Source organism: Jaculus jaculus, chromosome 7 (genome assembly GCF_020740685.1).
Source record: "Jaculus jaculus isolate mJacJac1 chromosome 7, mJacJac1.mat.Y.cur, whole genome shotgun sequence".
Taxonomy (NCBI): Eukaryota; Metazoa; Chordata; class Mammalia; order Rodentia; family Dipodidae; genus Jaculus; species Jaculus jaculus.
Window position 1 is genome coordinate 34623223 of NC_059108.1, and position 13503 is coordinate 34636725.

The 13503-nt window shown below is 42.2% G+C and overlaps 1 protein-coding gene across 2 annotated transcripts in view; it reads left to right on the forward strand.

Annotated features, from left to right (window-relative positions):
* Positions 1-13503, forward strand: part of Lama4 (laminin subunit alpha 4) — a 153352-nt gene that overhangs the window by 41716 nt on the left and 98133 nt on the right. For both annotated transcript variants that reach the window (XM_045154001.1, XM_045154002.1), the window contains exons 2-3: positions 1832-1933; positions 6728-6852. In XM_045154001.1, coding sequence (XP_045009936.1) covers positions 1832-1933; positions 6728-6852 — 227 coding nt within the window. The remainder of the gene's footprint in view (positions 1-1831; positions 1934-6727; positions 6853-13503) is intronic.

A 13503-nucleotide genomic window follows, 5' to 3' on the forward strand; every position in this document is an offset into this window, starting at 1 on the left:
TATTATACTTCCTTCATGTGAACATGGTAAATTTTAGTTTTAGGGTCCATATTGATGATTTGTTTTGTTTTGTTTCGTTTTGTTTTGTTTTTCAAGGTAGGGTCTCACTCTAGCTCAGACTGACCTGGAATTCACTATATAGTCTCAGGGTGGCCTCAAACTCACAGCAATCCTCCTACCTCTGCCTCCCGAGTACTGGGATTAAAGGCGTGCGCCACCACACCTGGCTTGATGATTTTTTTTTTTTAATATTGTGAATGGTTTCTACTCCTTTATTTACAGAGAAGAAAAAGCAAGAGGAAATGGGTTTGCATAGCAGTCAGAGGGACTGTAGCCAGATATAATGAAAAAATTTCCTGTTAGCTTGGACAGCACAAACTACAATGGATCAATGGGAGATGTAGTGTGATGAGAAATGTTCCCTAATTCTGTAACTCTGTGGAACAGTCCAGATTTGTATCAGTCTGGAATTCTTTAGATGTCAGTCTGCTTCCAGGCCCTCAATGGCCTCCTCCCCCCCCCACCCCCCAAGGTAGTGTCTTGCTTTCGCCCAGGCTGACCTGGAATTTACAATGATGTCTCAAGCTGGCCTTGAACTCATAATGATGCTTCTACCTCAGCCTCCTCAGTGCTGGGATTAAAGGTGTGTGCCACTGTGCCTGGCTCAATGCCCCCCTTTTTTGCTTTGCATCACTAAGATATGCCAAAGTAACAAAACATGGAATAAACGTGCATATGCCCAGTCACCTAAACAAGGGAGCCATCTCAGGAAGCTTCTTTACTGGAGAGACACTGTTTATGTTAACAGTGGGAAGAACAACTCAGTCTGTGCACAGGTGAGCTGGCACGTTGCACCTGCTGACATCCCACAAAGCCCTGAGCTTCCCCAAGCTCATCACTAGAATGAGGGAAAATCATGTGTTCTCACCCTTGATGAAAACCAGTGAGCAACATGATGTGGGCCCACACAGGACCTGGCTGGGATGAGAGCGCATTAACTTCCTTACTGTATTAATTAACTTGCTGTCACAAAGTACCCGACAAAGCAACTTAGGGAAGGAAAGGTGTGTCTCAGCACACTGCTTGAGGTGATACAGTGCACCGTGGCAGGAAAGTCATGGTGGCCTGTCCCACCGTGTGCACAGCAGAGACAGATGAAAACTATGCTCGGCGGGCTTCCTCGTTTTTATTTAGTGTGGAATCCCAGCCCCTGGCTTAGTACCACCCGTAGTTAGGGTGGTCTTTCAATCTCAATTACACCCAAAGTAGAAACTCTTTCCCAGACATACCCAGAGTTTTGTTTCCATGATGTTTCTCCATCCCATCAAGTTGACCAGCAAGGTGAACTATCGCCATTAACCTTCCTTCACACTGCGATAATCTGAAGGCATGGTTTCTTCAAAGCCCACATTTGTAAAGGACACAGCACTAAGGTGTCAGGCCAGTCAGTCAATTCTGAAGCTAGAGTCCTTCTTCATAGGAAGTGTGACACACAAGTAATACTCAGGGATAGTTTGTTTTTTGTTTTCTTTTGCTCTGGATTGGAACAAAAATATTATAAAATTGATCTCTTTCTTGCTCTTGTCTATAGTCTGGATGTCCTTGCTTTCAGTGATGGGGCAGTGTTAAAGGTCCTCTTCTCCATAGTGAGAGAACGGGGGAAAAAATGTTCCATAGTGGGGAGTATATAACATCACCTATCACTGCACAGTAGAACGAGTGGCTCACATTAGGACATTTAGGCAGCGATCATCTATTGCTTCTCTCAGAAAATGCTGGCCAGAGTGGTTCTTTGCAATGACTGAAATGCTCTTGGACTCATTTGTTACAGAGATGTGACTCGGGATTCTTTCGCTCACTGTCAGGAGAATGTTCGCCTTGCGACTGTAATGGCAATTCCAACGAGTGCTTGGACGGTTCTGGCTTCTGTCTGGTAAGTTGGGGACATGCAAGAGCAAACTACCCTTCAGTGTTATAACACATAATATCAATGCCCTCTGGGCTTAAGTGGCCACCAGGCTTTACATGAACGTGCATATGTGCTCCAGGAGGGCCCTGCCTCCCTGCCCTGGCAGCTGGCTTCCTGCTATAGAGCAGAGGAGAGAAACAGCCACCCACATTCCTCTGTAATAGTATAGTTGCCATATGGGACCTTCGTCCCACATAACCAGGAGAATAAGACAGTTGCTGCACAGCCCGTTGTAGAATGTCACATCATCAACATAATCAGGTCTATAGATCTAAATTAGCTGGGGTTTTTTTTTGTTGTTGTTGTTTTTTGAGGCAAGCCTGATAGATTGGCCATTTTTTTATGCAAGAGAGAGAGAGAGCTGTCCTATTTTTTTTTTTTTTTTTTTTTTTTTTTTGTTTTTTGTTTTAATGAGAGAGAGAATTTGTGCACCAGGGCCTCTAGCTGCTGTACTCGAACTCCAGACACACACACACCATCTTGTGCACATGTGCGACCCTGTGCCCTTGCGTCACCTTGTGCATCAGCTTACATGGGATCCAGAGAGCCAAACGTGGGTCCTTAGGCTCCAAAGGGAAGCACTTTAACCACTAAGCAATCCTTCTAGCCCAAAATTAGTTTTAAAAAATTGTTTCAACCACATAGTCAATGAAGTTGAACACTCTGTCCTTTTGGTCTTTGTAGTTTGTGTTCGAAGAGACGTTTTCCCCTTAGCTAAAATGACTTCCCCTGATAGACTGTTCTTTAGTGAGTCACGGTACTGATGAAGACAGGAGGGCTGCTGGAGGAAAAAGTTCTTGCCACATATTGTGTATTTGCAGTGACTGACAACTTTGGGACAGCTGGCTCCAGTAGAAGCGATGGGGGCGTTGTTAGATATGTGGGTCCTCATATATGTTCTTAAGCAGTTATGGGTACAGCAAGGAAATTCAGTTCTTCAGGGTCTTCCACATCAAGAGAGGATTTCCCAAGCTGCAAGAGTAGTTTTGCTTAAGCTACAAGAACGCTTACCTAAACATAATTGTCCCTATTAAACAGATAATTTGGATTATAAGTGGCTCCTGCCGTCTATCCCCGAAGGTGCTATTTTGACTCATACTTTACATTAAGATGCAAATTAGAGCACTTTCATTTATTAGAAACCTAGAAGTTGTCACTTTTCTGGAGAATGAAGTGGTAAAACGGTGACTGTTGCCATCTCCTTGTAGTTTAAATTAACCCTGATATTTGTTTCCCCTCCTCCCATGGTCTTAAATAACCATCACATCCAGGATGTCCTCCACACGCCTGCAGGACACACAGCTGCCAAGTGTACCCCTTTAGAATGCTTCCATCTCCGGTTTCCTGTTATTTTAATCCCAATGACATTTGGGGGAAAATCCCTTGCATACACTTGAACTAATAATGTACATAACTGATCATTTGACCAATGAGATGCTTTTTGCTGTCTGGTTTATTAAACTATAACATTTACAGACCATCAAGCCCATCAGCTGCCGTGAGGCAACTGGCAAGATGAAAGTCTGGAATAAATGAAGTAAAGTAAGTGAAAGAGGGAAAGTCCCTTCTGCTGGTGTCCATCAAGAGCAGTAGATAAGCCCCTCCTTGAAACAGCATGGTCAGGAAAAGAACAGTCATGGCTTTATCTTTGACCCAGACATGAGCCCCTGAGAAGGAACATCACCATAGATTCCTCCCCAAATCTGGACGTACAGAGTTCCAATAAATGTTTGAGTGTGGGCTACATTGTTAAACAGTCACGCGGGTACCATATGCAAATTGCCAATTTTCCTACAGTCACTTTGTTCCAAGACAGAAAACTTATACAAAAAATATATCCACTCCATTCATTTTAATGGCAGTGCCCCCATCACACCCTATCCAGAGAGAAATATGCCTCTTTCTCTGACTAAAGTAAATTATGCTCAGTGAAAAAAAGAAACAATAAGTATCTGATGCTTTTTCCATTTTCCTGAGGTACAGATATCCTTAGTCTTGTAAGTTTTATTTTTAAAAAGAGCTATAATTTGTATTTAATTAAATGTAAGTAAAGTAGCCGGAAAAGCTTCCAAGTACAGAAATAATGTCTTACCACTTCAATGGCAAATGTACTAAGGCTGTGGAGCCACAATGAAATCAAACTCATTGTTTGTTCTGTTTCCTTTAATGTTCCTACTCTAGAAAAAAGTAGAAAATATGAATCCATTATTCATATCTGAAACCACCAAAAAAAGGTATAAAATATAATTGGACATTAGCAAGAGTCTTTCAAACACTTATGTATTTACATCTGTCTGGTGATTTTACTGTCTTCTTTTCACTTTCAAGTTCTGCATACATATTTCATTTTTTCTAAAGCTGCCTGTAATAATTTTATAATTTAAATCATATTAATTTCCAAATTGAGTTTTAAATCACTTTAAACACAATGGAGAGGGGAAGTAATCTACTATATTGAAGACTAATGGATTTTATTATTAGTTTCCAAACCTAATTAAAGCCTTGTTAAGAAAAGTAATAAAATAAAATTTATAAAAAAGGAAAAACAAAGCAGTAACTGTAAGGGCTAAAGGAATGGCTTAGTGTTTAAGGCACTATCCTGCAAAGCCAAAGGACCTACGTTTGATTCTCCAGGACCCACGTAAGCCAGATGCACATGGTAGTGCATGCTTCTGGAATTCATTTGCAGCGGCTAAAGTCTCTAGCATGCCCATTCTCTATCTGTCTCTGTGTCTGCCTCTTTCTCACACACACTCTCTCAAATAAATAAAAGGAAAGGAAAGGAGAGGAGAGGAGAGGAGAGGAGAGGAGAGGAGAGGAGAGGAGAGGAGAGGAGAGGAGAGGAGAGGAGAGGAGAGGAGAGGAGAGGAAAGGAAAGGAAAGGAAAGGAAAGGAAAGGAAAGGAAAGGAAAGGAAAGGAAAGGAAAGGAAAGGAAAGGAAAGGAAAGGAAAGGAAAGGAAAGGCAAGGCTGTTCTGTCTCTAATTTCTGAAGATACTGGGATTTTTTTCATGATTTTCTTTACTCTCCTCTATTACACATGTAGGGCAGAAATCAACTACCTAAGTCCCTACAAGACTGAGTGTCATCTGTAAATGAGAACACTCATTTGGTGACCCAGGCCAAGAGAATAAAGACCATAGATACTTCCTATTTTACTTACTTATTTGTTTGTTTGTTTGTTTATTTATTTGACAGAGAGAAAGAAGAAGGAAGGGAAGGGGAGAGAAAGAGAGAATGGATGCACCAGGGCCTACAGCCACTACCAATGAATTCCAGACACATGTGTCACCTTGTGCATCTGGCTAACACGGGACCTGGGGAATCGAACTTAGGTCTTTTGGCTTTGCAGGTAAACGCCATAACTGCAAAGCCATCCCTCCAGCCCCTATTTTGACTTTTAATTCTAAAATTGATGTCCGGGTCAAGTAATGATCCTTACTTTAAAGTACTGGCAAATTCTTTTAATCTATTGCAAATGAAAGAAAAAAAAAATCTGCTATTCTGAACATGGTGATGTTTGATTCCATGAGAGCCAGAGCTCTAAAACAAGTCCGAATCCCAGCTGTGAAGAATGCGAAGGCTGGATAGCCTGATGGACTCCCCTGCTGCTTTGTGTCCATCCACACGGCACGGTACAGGAACAGGACACAGAGAGTAGATTCTCTCCGCCGTGTTCATCCTGAAACCTTGCAGCCTGAACTTGGTCCTCCTGGCATGCTCCCCACCACAGCCAATGACAGCACCACTCTGTAACTTGCTGATATCAGAGGCCCTAGATAATTCATTGACTTACATTTCTTTTTCCCAACATTGACTTTGGCCTCCAATCCTGCCAGTTAAAACTACCAGGCAGCACATGTTGTCTATGCCCTACTAAACTGCTGCCTCCATTTTGGACCACAGCACTTCTCTGGGATCATTGCCCTAGCTTCCCAACCAGATGTTATCCTTCCTTTAGCCTGTCTCCTGGCAGCAATAGAGATGTCTTTCAAAACCCTAACCAGGACTGGAGAAATGGCTGAGTGGCTAAGGTCTTTGCCTATAAAGCCTAAGGATCCGGGTTCTATTCCTCAAAACCCATGTAAGCCAGAAGCACACGGTGGTACAAGCATCTGGACTTCACTTGCAGTGGCTAGAAGCCCTGGTACATCCATTCCAATTCTCTCTCATAAATAAATGAAATATTTAAAAAAAAAAAAACCCTCTAGGGCTGGAGGAATGGCTGGGCGGTTAAGGCGTTTGCCTGCAAAGCCAAAGGACCTTGTTTCAATTCCCCAGGACCCACGTAAGCCAGATGCACAAGGGGATGCACACATCTGAAGTTCGTTTGCAGTGGCTGGAGGCCCTGGCATGCCCATTCTCTCTCTCTGTCTCTCTCTCTCTGCTTTCTCCCCTGTCTCAAATAAATAATAAAATAAATAAAAAATTTTTTAAGTTAAAAAAAAAAACTAAACAAACCAAGGACTCCCACTGTTTAAGGTTCTCCAAGAGTTTCCACACCTGACCACACTGAGCCCACTGTGATCTAAACCATTTCTGTATTTTCACTAGATTTTGCCTAGGATGCCTGGGACTCTGGGTTGGATTGCTGGAACTGCTTGTCTGTACCCCTGACTGAGAGTGACACGACTCCTTTATGCTGCTGCACACTGTCTCTTCTGTCGGGCCTGATGTCCCTCTGTTTGAAGTATTGCTTGGATGTTACATTTACTGTCTATAAAATTTCATCTCAATTTTTCAACCTTTTATCTCATAGAACTGCCAGCGGAACACAACAGGGGAGCACTGTGAAAAGTGTCTGGATGGCTACATTGGAGATTCCATCAGAGGAGCACCCCGGTTCTGCCAGCCGTGCCCCTGTCCTTTGCCCCACCTGGCCAAGTAAGTCTTAAGAGAAAAGGGTTACTTCCATTGCTTATTCCCATAATTATTTTTTACTGCATTCAGAGTTCTGCAGGTTTTTCACAGCCAAGACTGAATGTCTAGTGTTGAGATAAAATGTATAAGAGGGTTGGGGATATGGCTTAGTGGTTAAGGTGCTTGCCTGCAAAGCCTAATGACCCAGGCTCGATTCCCCAGGACCCATGTAAGCCAACTGCATAAGGTGGTGCATGCATCTGGAGTTCATATGCAGTGGCTAGATCCCCTGGTGCACTCTCTTATCTGTCTCCCTCCCTCTCCCTCTCTCTCTCAAATAAATAAATAAGTAAATAAAATACTTTTTTAAAAGTATAAGAAAGCGTTCTAGTCTACATATATTTCGGAGGAACCTTAAGTACTTACAGGTGATTGAGTGTTCCCAGAGTATTGGAGTAGATCAGGAAGTCAATGAAATTCTCCCAAGTTTCATAAGCAAGGCAAGTCTCACCTTTTCTTAGCTGTCCCTCAACCTAGAGAGGTCACAACTAGCAACACTGGTAGATGTGCTATACATAATATAGTGTCTTCAGAATCATTGCCTCTTAAGATGTTCACAGACTAGACATCTGCCTACATGCAGCAGTCAAATATGCTTTTTGGGGCTGGAGAGATGGCTTAGTGTTTAAGCACTTGCCTGTGAAGCTTAAGGACCCCTGTTCGAGGCTTGATTCCCCAAGACCCATGTAAGCCAGATGCACAGGGAGGCGCATGCATCTGGAGTTTGTTTGCAGTGGCTGGAGGCCCTGGTGCACTCATCCTCTCTCTCTCTCTGTTGCTCTCAAAATAAATAAATAATAAAAAATATGCTTTTATATAAAATAAAGAATGCATATTATTTTCTATCCTTTTTATTTATTTATTTGTAAGCAGAGAGAGATAGAGAGAAGAGGGACACACACACACACACAAAGAGAGAGGGAGGGAGAGAGAGAGAGAAAGAGAGAATGGGCATGCCAGGGCCTCCAGCCACTGCAAATGAACTCTAGATGCATGAGCCACTGCATCTGGCTTTACATGCATACTGGGGAATCAAGCCCCTGTCATTAGACTTTGCAAGCAAGTGCCCTAACCACTAAGCTATATCTCCAGTCCTATGTTCTTTTTTAAAAAATTTTATTGACAATCTCCATGTATGTGTGCAATGTAGTACCTTGATCATAATCCTCTCCCCACCACTCTCTTTTGTCCCCTGCCATAAACCCCTCCAATGAACCCCTTCTTTTTAATTTATTTTTAAGTATATATATATTATAACAGGTTTTGCTCTTTCTTATATTTTTTATGAGAGAGAGAGAGAATTGACCTGCCAGGGCCTCTAGCCACTGTAATCAAATTCCATACGCATGTGCTACTTTGTGCACATGTGTGACTTTGTGTGCATGCATCATAGGTGCTTCTGGCTAATGTAGGTTCTGGAGTGTTGAACCTGGGTCCTTTAACTTTACAGGCAAATACCTTAACTGCTAAGCCATCTCTCCAGCCCAGTTACACTCTCTTTTATCCCCTCGACCCAGTTCCTGTTACTCTGGGGGCCCTCAGTGGGGCTGTGGTACTCCCCCTGTAGGGTCAGGAAGACCTCAGCAAGTCCCAGTGGGGTGAAGGAGGTGGATACCATGCCTCATGGTACTGCTACGCACTTTGTGACTCTTACAACCTTACAACCCCTCTTCCATAATGTTCCCTGAGCCACGGCAGGCCTGTTGGCAGTCTGATTTAGTGTTTTCTCTGTAGCCTCTGGATTTCTGCTTTGATAGGATTTGATTGATCACTGTGTCTGTCACCGTTGCCCTGGTACTGGTTGTCAGGGTAGCAATAAGAGCAGTATTCATATTGCCACTGCCTCTTCAAATTCTGTGGGGCCCTGGCAGATGGAGCAGAGGTGGTACGTCTTGTTGTGAGCCATTGGCGATCTTCCTGTCTTATTATTGGATCTGTGATGCCTTCTTCTTTCCAGCTAGTTCTCTTCTATTTTGATGTCATCATTTTTCTTTGCCTTTGTATTGTGCAGGTATTGTATAAGTAGCATCAGCCACTGTGAGATCATGTATTGTATAAGTAGCATCGGCCAGTGTGAGGTTGTGTGTTGTGTTGTGTAAGTAGCATCGGCCAGTGTGAGGTCGCGTGTTGTGTAAGCAGCATCGGCCAGTGTGAGGTCATGTATTATGTAAGTAGCATGGGCCAGTGTGAAGTCATGCAAAATGCGTGTTTAAAGCCAGTTAGCTCAGATATCTCTAAGAAAACTAATTCTTACTTTTCGCCTATTTTGACTTGATGAGAAGCTAAAGAGACTAAACATACATTTATTAGATATATATTAGGTATTGGTAAAAAAAAAATAGTAGAATTTTCTTAAGCAACTAGTAACAGTCCTGTACTTGTGCTCATTAATCTGTTCTAAAACAGCACAAGGGCATCCAAAGGAGTGAGGGTCAAAATGTAGGTAAGTCAGCAAGTAAGAGACATGGAGATGAAAGGAATGTGATCATAATCCCACACTCTCAGTGTTCACATGTTCGAAACCAGGAAACGCCTCAAGGCTCCTCGTTCATGAGTTTATATCCAAGGGCTGGGAGATGTCTAAGTGGTTAAAAGTATTTGCTTGCAAAGCCTTTCGGCCTGGGTTTGATTCCCAGTATTTACATTAAGCCAAGTGCAGGCTGGAGGGATGGCTTAGCAGTTAAGGCACTTGCTTGTGAAGCCTAAGCACCCAGGTTCAATTCTCCAGGTCCCACATAAGCCAGATGCACAAGGTGACACATGCATCTGGAGTTCCTTTGCAGTGGAGAGAAGCTCTGGTGTGCCCATTCTCTCTCTCCCTCTTTCTGTCTCTAATAAATAAATAAATAATAAAATAAAATATGTTTTTTAAAAAGCCACATGCCAGGAGGCACAGGTAGGAGGATCACTGTGAGTTCAAGGCCACCCTGAAACTATATAGTGAATTCCAGGTCAGCCTGAGCCAGAGTGAGACCCTACCTCAAAAAAAAAAAAAAAAAGCCACATGTACCTGGAATTTGTTTGCAGTAGCAAGAAGCCCTGGTACACCCACTCTCTCTCTTTCTCTTTCTCTCAAATAAATAACTAAATAATTTTTAAGTTACTGACTTTATTGGTTGGAGAGAGAGGTTGAGAAGCAGATAGAGAGAGAAAGAATTGGCATGCCAGGGCCCTCAGTGGCTACAAACAAACTCTAGACACATGTGCCACCTTGTGCATCTGGCTAACATGGGTCTTGGGGAACTGCAGTGCCATCCTTTGGCTTTACAGGAAAGCACCTTAACCACTAAACTGTGCCTCCAGCCCCAAAATATTTTTTTTAATAACAAGTGCCATAATCTTCATGCTATTTGTTTAAAAACAAACACAAACCAGAGTTCCTACTCAGGTCTCCTTTCCAAGGCCTGATTGATCAAATTTTTGGCCTCCTCTCCCTCCCTGGTGCTTGAGTGAGGAGGTTGAAGGTTTCAACCCTTTTGTCACATGGTGTTTCCTCTGGTGACTAGCTCCCATAATGAAGCCATCTAGGGCCAGTGAATCTCCTCATTAGCATATATTCAGGTATTGTTGAAAGAGACTTGTTAAGCACTAAGAAAAGGTGGGTTTTTCACTCAGGAAACTCAAAGGCTATAGAAAAAAGGTCTATGCTAGAAATCACAGAAAGAATAAAATGTGTTATTTATATCAACAAGTAGAAAGAGTAGCCAGCCAACTTCATAGTTCTGTTTTGACACACAATACCTGTGTAATCTCAGGCAGGTTACCTTGTAAAACAGGGTGCCTGTGAGACTAGATTCAAATTTTGGCTCGCTCTCTCTCTGTCTCCGTTTCTCTTTCTCTTTAACCTGCTCTAGATATTAGCTTTGTCAGTAAGTAAACAAAATCAAACTAAGGTATAAAGATGTATGTCATAGAGTTGTGACTGGGCTAGGGTAACATCTTACAACATCTGGGTGGCTTATCCATTTATTATGAAGCAGGCATTGGCTTCACTGCACATAGAACATAATGTTTTATAAAACACTTGCATGTTATTTTCTCTGTGCCAGGCACTGTTCCAAGTGCTTGTATGCAATATTTATATAACTGATAGAAATTGCAAAGATTAAATTAAATAACAAACGTAGCATGGCTTAAAAGAATCCAAGTAACTATCTCTACAGAATGAGAGAAAGAGAGAGAGAGAGGAACAAGAAACTGATGGTAAGAATTCCCCTTAGTTGTTTTCCTTAATTGAACTGCCAGTATTGACCAACATTTCAGACAATACCCTTCTTCAAATCCTATGCCATGCCTGACAGTCAGCTAGGGCAGAACTTCCACAGCTTAGAAACCTCAGACCTTTCCCTGTGATTTTTCATGTCCAGTAGTATTAGCAGTGTGTGCAAGATGGATGGTCCTGAGGGGGAGAGTGGAAAGCATAAACATTAAACACTGTGATTTTCACCCAGGAATGTCCTGATTCATGAGCTCCCTGTGCCCCTGCTGGGTAGAATCTTTAATTGCTCATTAAAATTCTCCTCTCAACATTAATCCTAACCACATCTGATGAGACATTTACCACACTTCTTGCCATGGTACATTTTGTTAAATATATTTACTTCTAATATCCTAAGAGCCAGTTTCACTCATTCAGCCATATAAGACATTGCACACCATGATGTACTCAGAAAAGATCTTATATACGCTTTGAGCTTCAACTTCTTAAGACAGTAACTTCAGTTAGGAGACTAGATTAAATGGTTCCTTCTAACTGCATTAACTTGCTTTTGCACTTCTGCCCTATCACATGACAAGATTTCCTCATCCTAATTACCAAGCACCAGTGGCATAAGGAGTCAGATCTTCAGGGTGTCATTCCTTAGAGACCACAAAGCCTTGTCTATATGAAATCAGGGAAAAATCCTTCTTGGACACTTCTTATTTGGGAATATAAAACTCCTATTTCTTGAGCACTTCACAGCAGTGTTTGAAGCAGCCAAAAATTCTTATCTTCAGTTAGCTCAAAATATAGCAATTTTTGTTTTTGCTCTTACAACAAATGACTCTTTACCTCTTTTGAGTCGGTTAATCTGGTATTTTAGTTGAGCAAGAACCACTGTTAGCTTTTCCTGACACAAGAAGCAGAAACTGGCCAACTGGGTAATGAGTCTTCTGCCTTTGGCTAAAAAGCAGTTTCCAAACACATCAAGCTCCACTGCCATGTCCCTTCATGCTCAGTGCATGAGAGTGGTTCTGGGGTCCAACTCAGCTGCTGAGGGACATCAGGAACGTGTTCCCAAGTTGAGGGTATATACACAGATAAAGACTGATGGTTCCCCTGTGGTACAGACCTGATTTAAAGAAACTGCTGCAAACTAAAACAAAAACAAAATATGTTACCTGCAAGTAAACATCTTGTAGGAGTGGGAAGACTTGGCAAAGATATGAGACCTTCTCTTAAATGTTACACATTTTTCTCTGTAATGGTAATTGCTCTTCTATTAGAGAAAAACTGGCTGCAAAGGGTCAGGGAGAGGGAAATGGCTGGATCCTGTAAAGGTCTAATCTTTGATCTAGTCTTAGTATTCACTTAAGTAACTAATCTCAGAATATTAATCAGACAACTTACCAAAATTCACATGCTCCATTATCTCTTTTGGCTTTAAAAAAAAATCTCATGAATGGAGAGATGACTAAGCAGTTAAAGGCACTTGCTTGCAAAGACTGATGGCCAGGGTTCAATTCCCTAGTACCCACCTAAAGCCAGGTGCACAAAGTGGCTCATGCATCTGAAGTTCATTTGCAAACAGCAAGAGACCCTGAAACACCTATATTCCCCCCACCTCTTTCTCTTTCTCTTTTTCCAAATAAATAAATATTAAAAATACTCATTTTGCTACTTTCCATGAAGATAAATGTCTGGATGTGTCACACAGTCACCTGATATGGAATCTTAATGACACTCAGTAGGTTTGGTGGAAATGCTCAGGACTTAGCTTTTCCAGCTACCAATAAGAAAAGCAAGGAAATCGTGCTGGAGGGATAGAACTAAGCAAGCCAGCAAAGGACTGAGTCTGTTTTCCTTTAAATTCTCTAGTGGCTCTCCAAGAGCAAAAAGCATTTGCAGAGGGGACCACCGAGGTTAGGCTGAGAAAGGCAGAGGGTTTTCATTGTACTATCCAATAATAGTGACTTCCCTTTAGAAAGCATAAACAATTAATTCTGATGGAAGAAAAACAAAAAGGACCCTCCGTGGCTGATACTGCTCTGCCACAGAACCTGCCGCGCAGAGACCAACGGTCACACAGTTGTTCCTGGGGTCCGTTCCCAGAGTCCTCTTATTTATTCTGAGGTTAGTCAGACACCCTCCACGTTGACTCATAGTTACAGAAATCACTCCAATTGAGGCAAATGTCATCCGTTTGAAACAGTGGGACATCAGCTAGAGGCACACTGCTCCAGACACCCCGGGTGGATGTTTTGTTAAGCTGAGGGCTGGCTGGTTGCATGGAACGCCTTCAAAGAAAGATGCATGAGCGTTTGTTCATGTTTGGGATGCAGCTGGCAATGTTCCTTCAGGTCAGCGAAGGCATAAAGGGTCAAGGAAATGTAACTTCATTGGAAGGTTTTCAC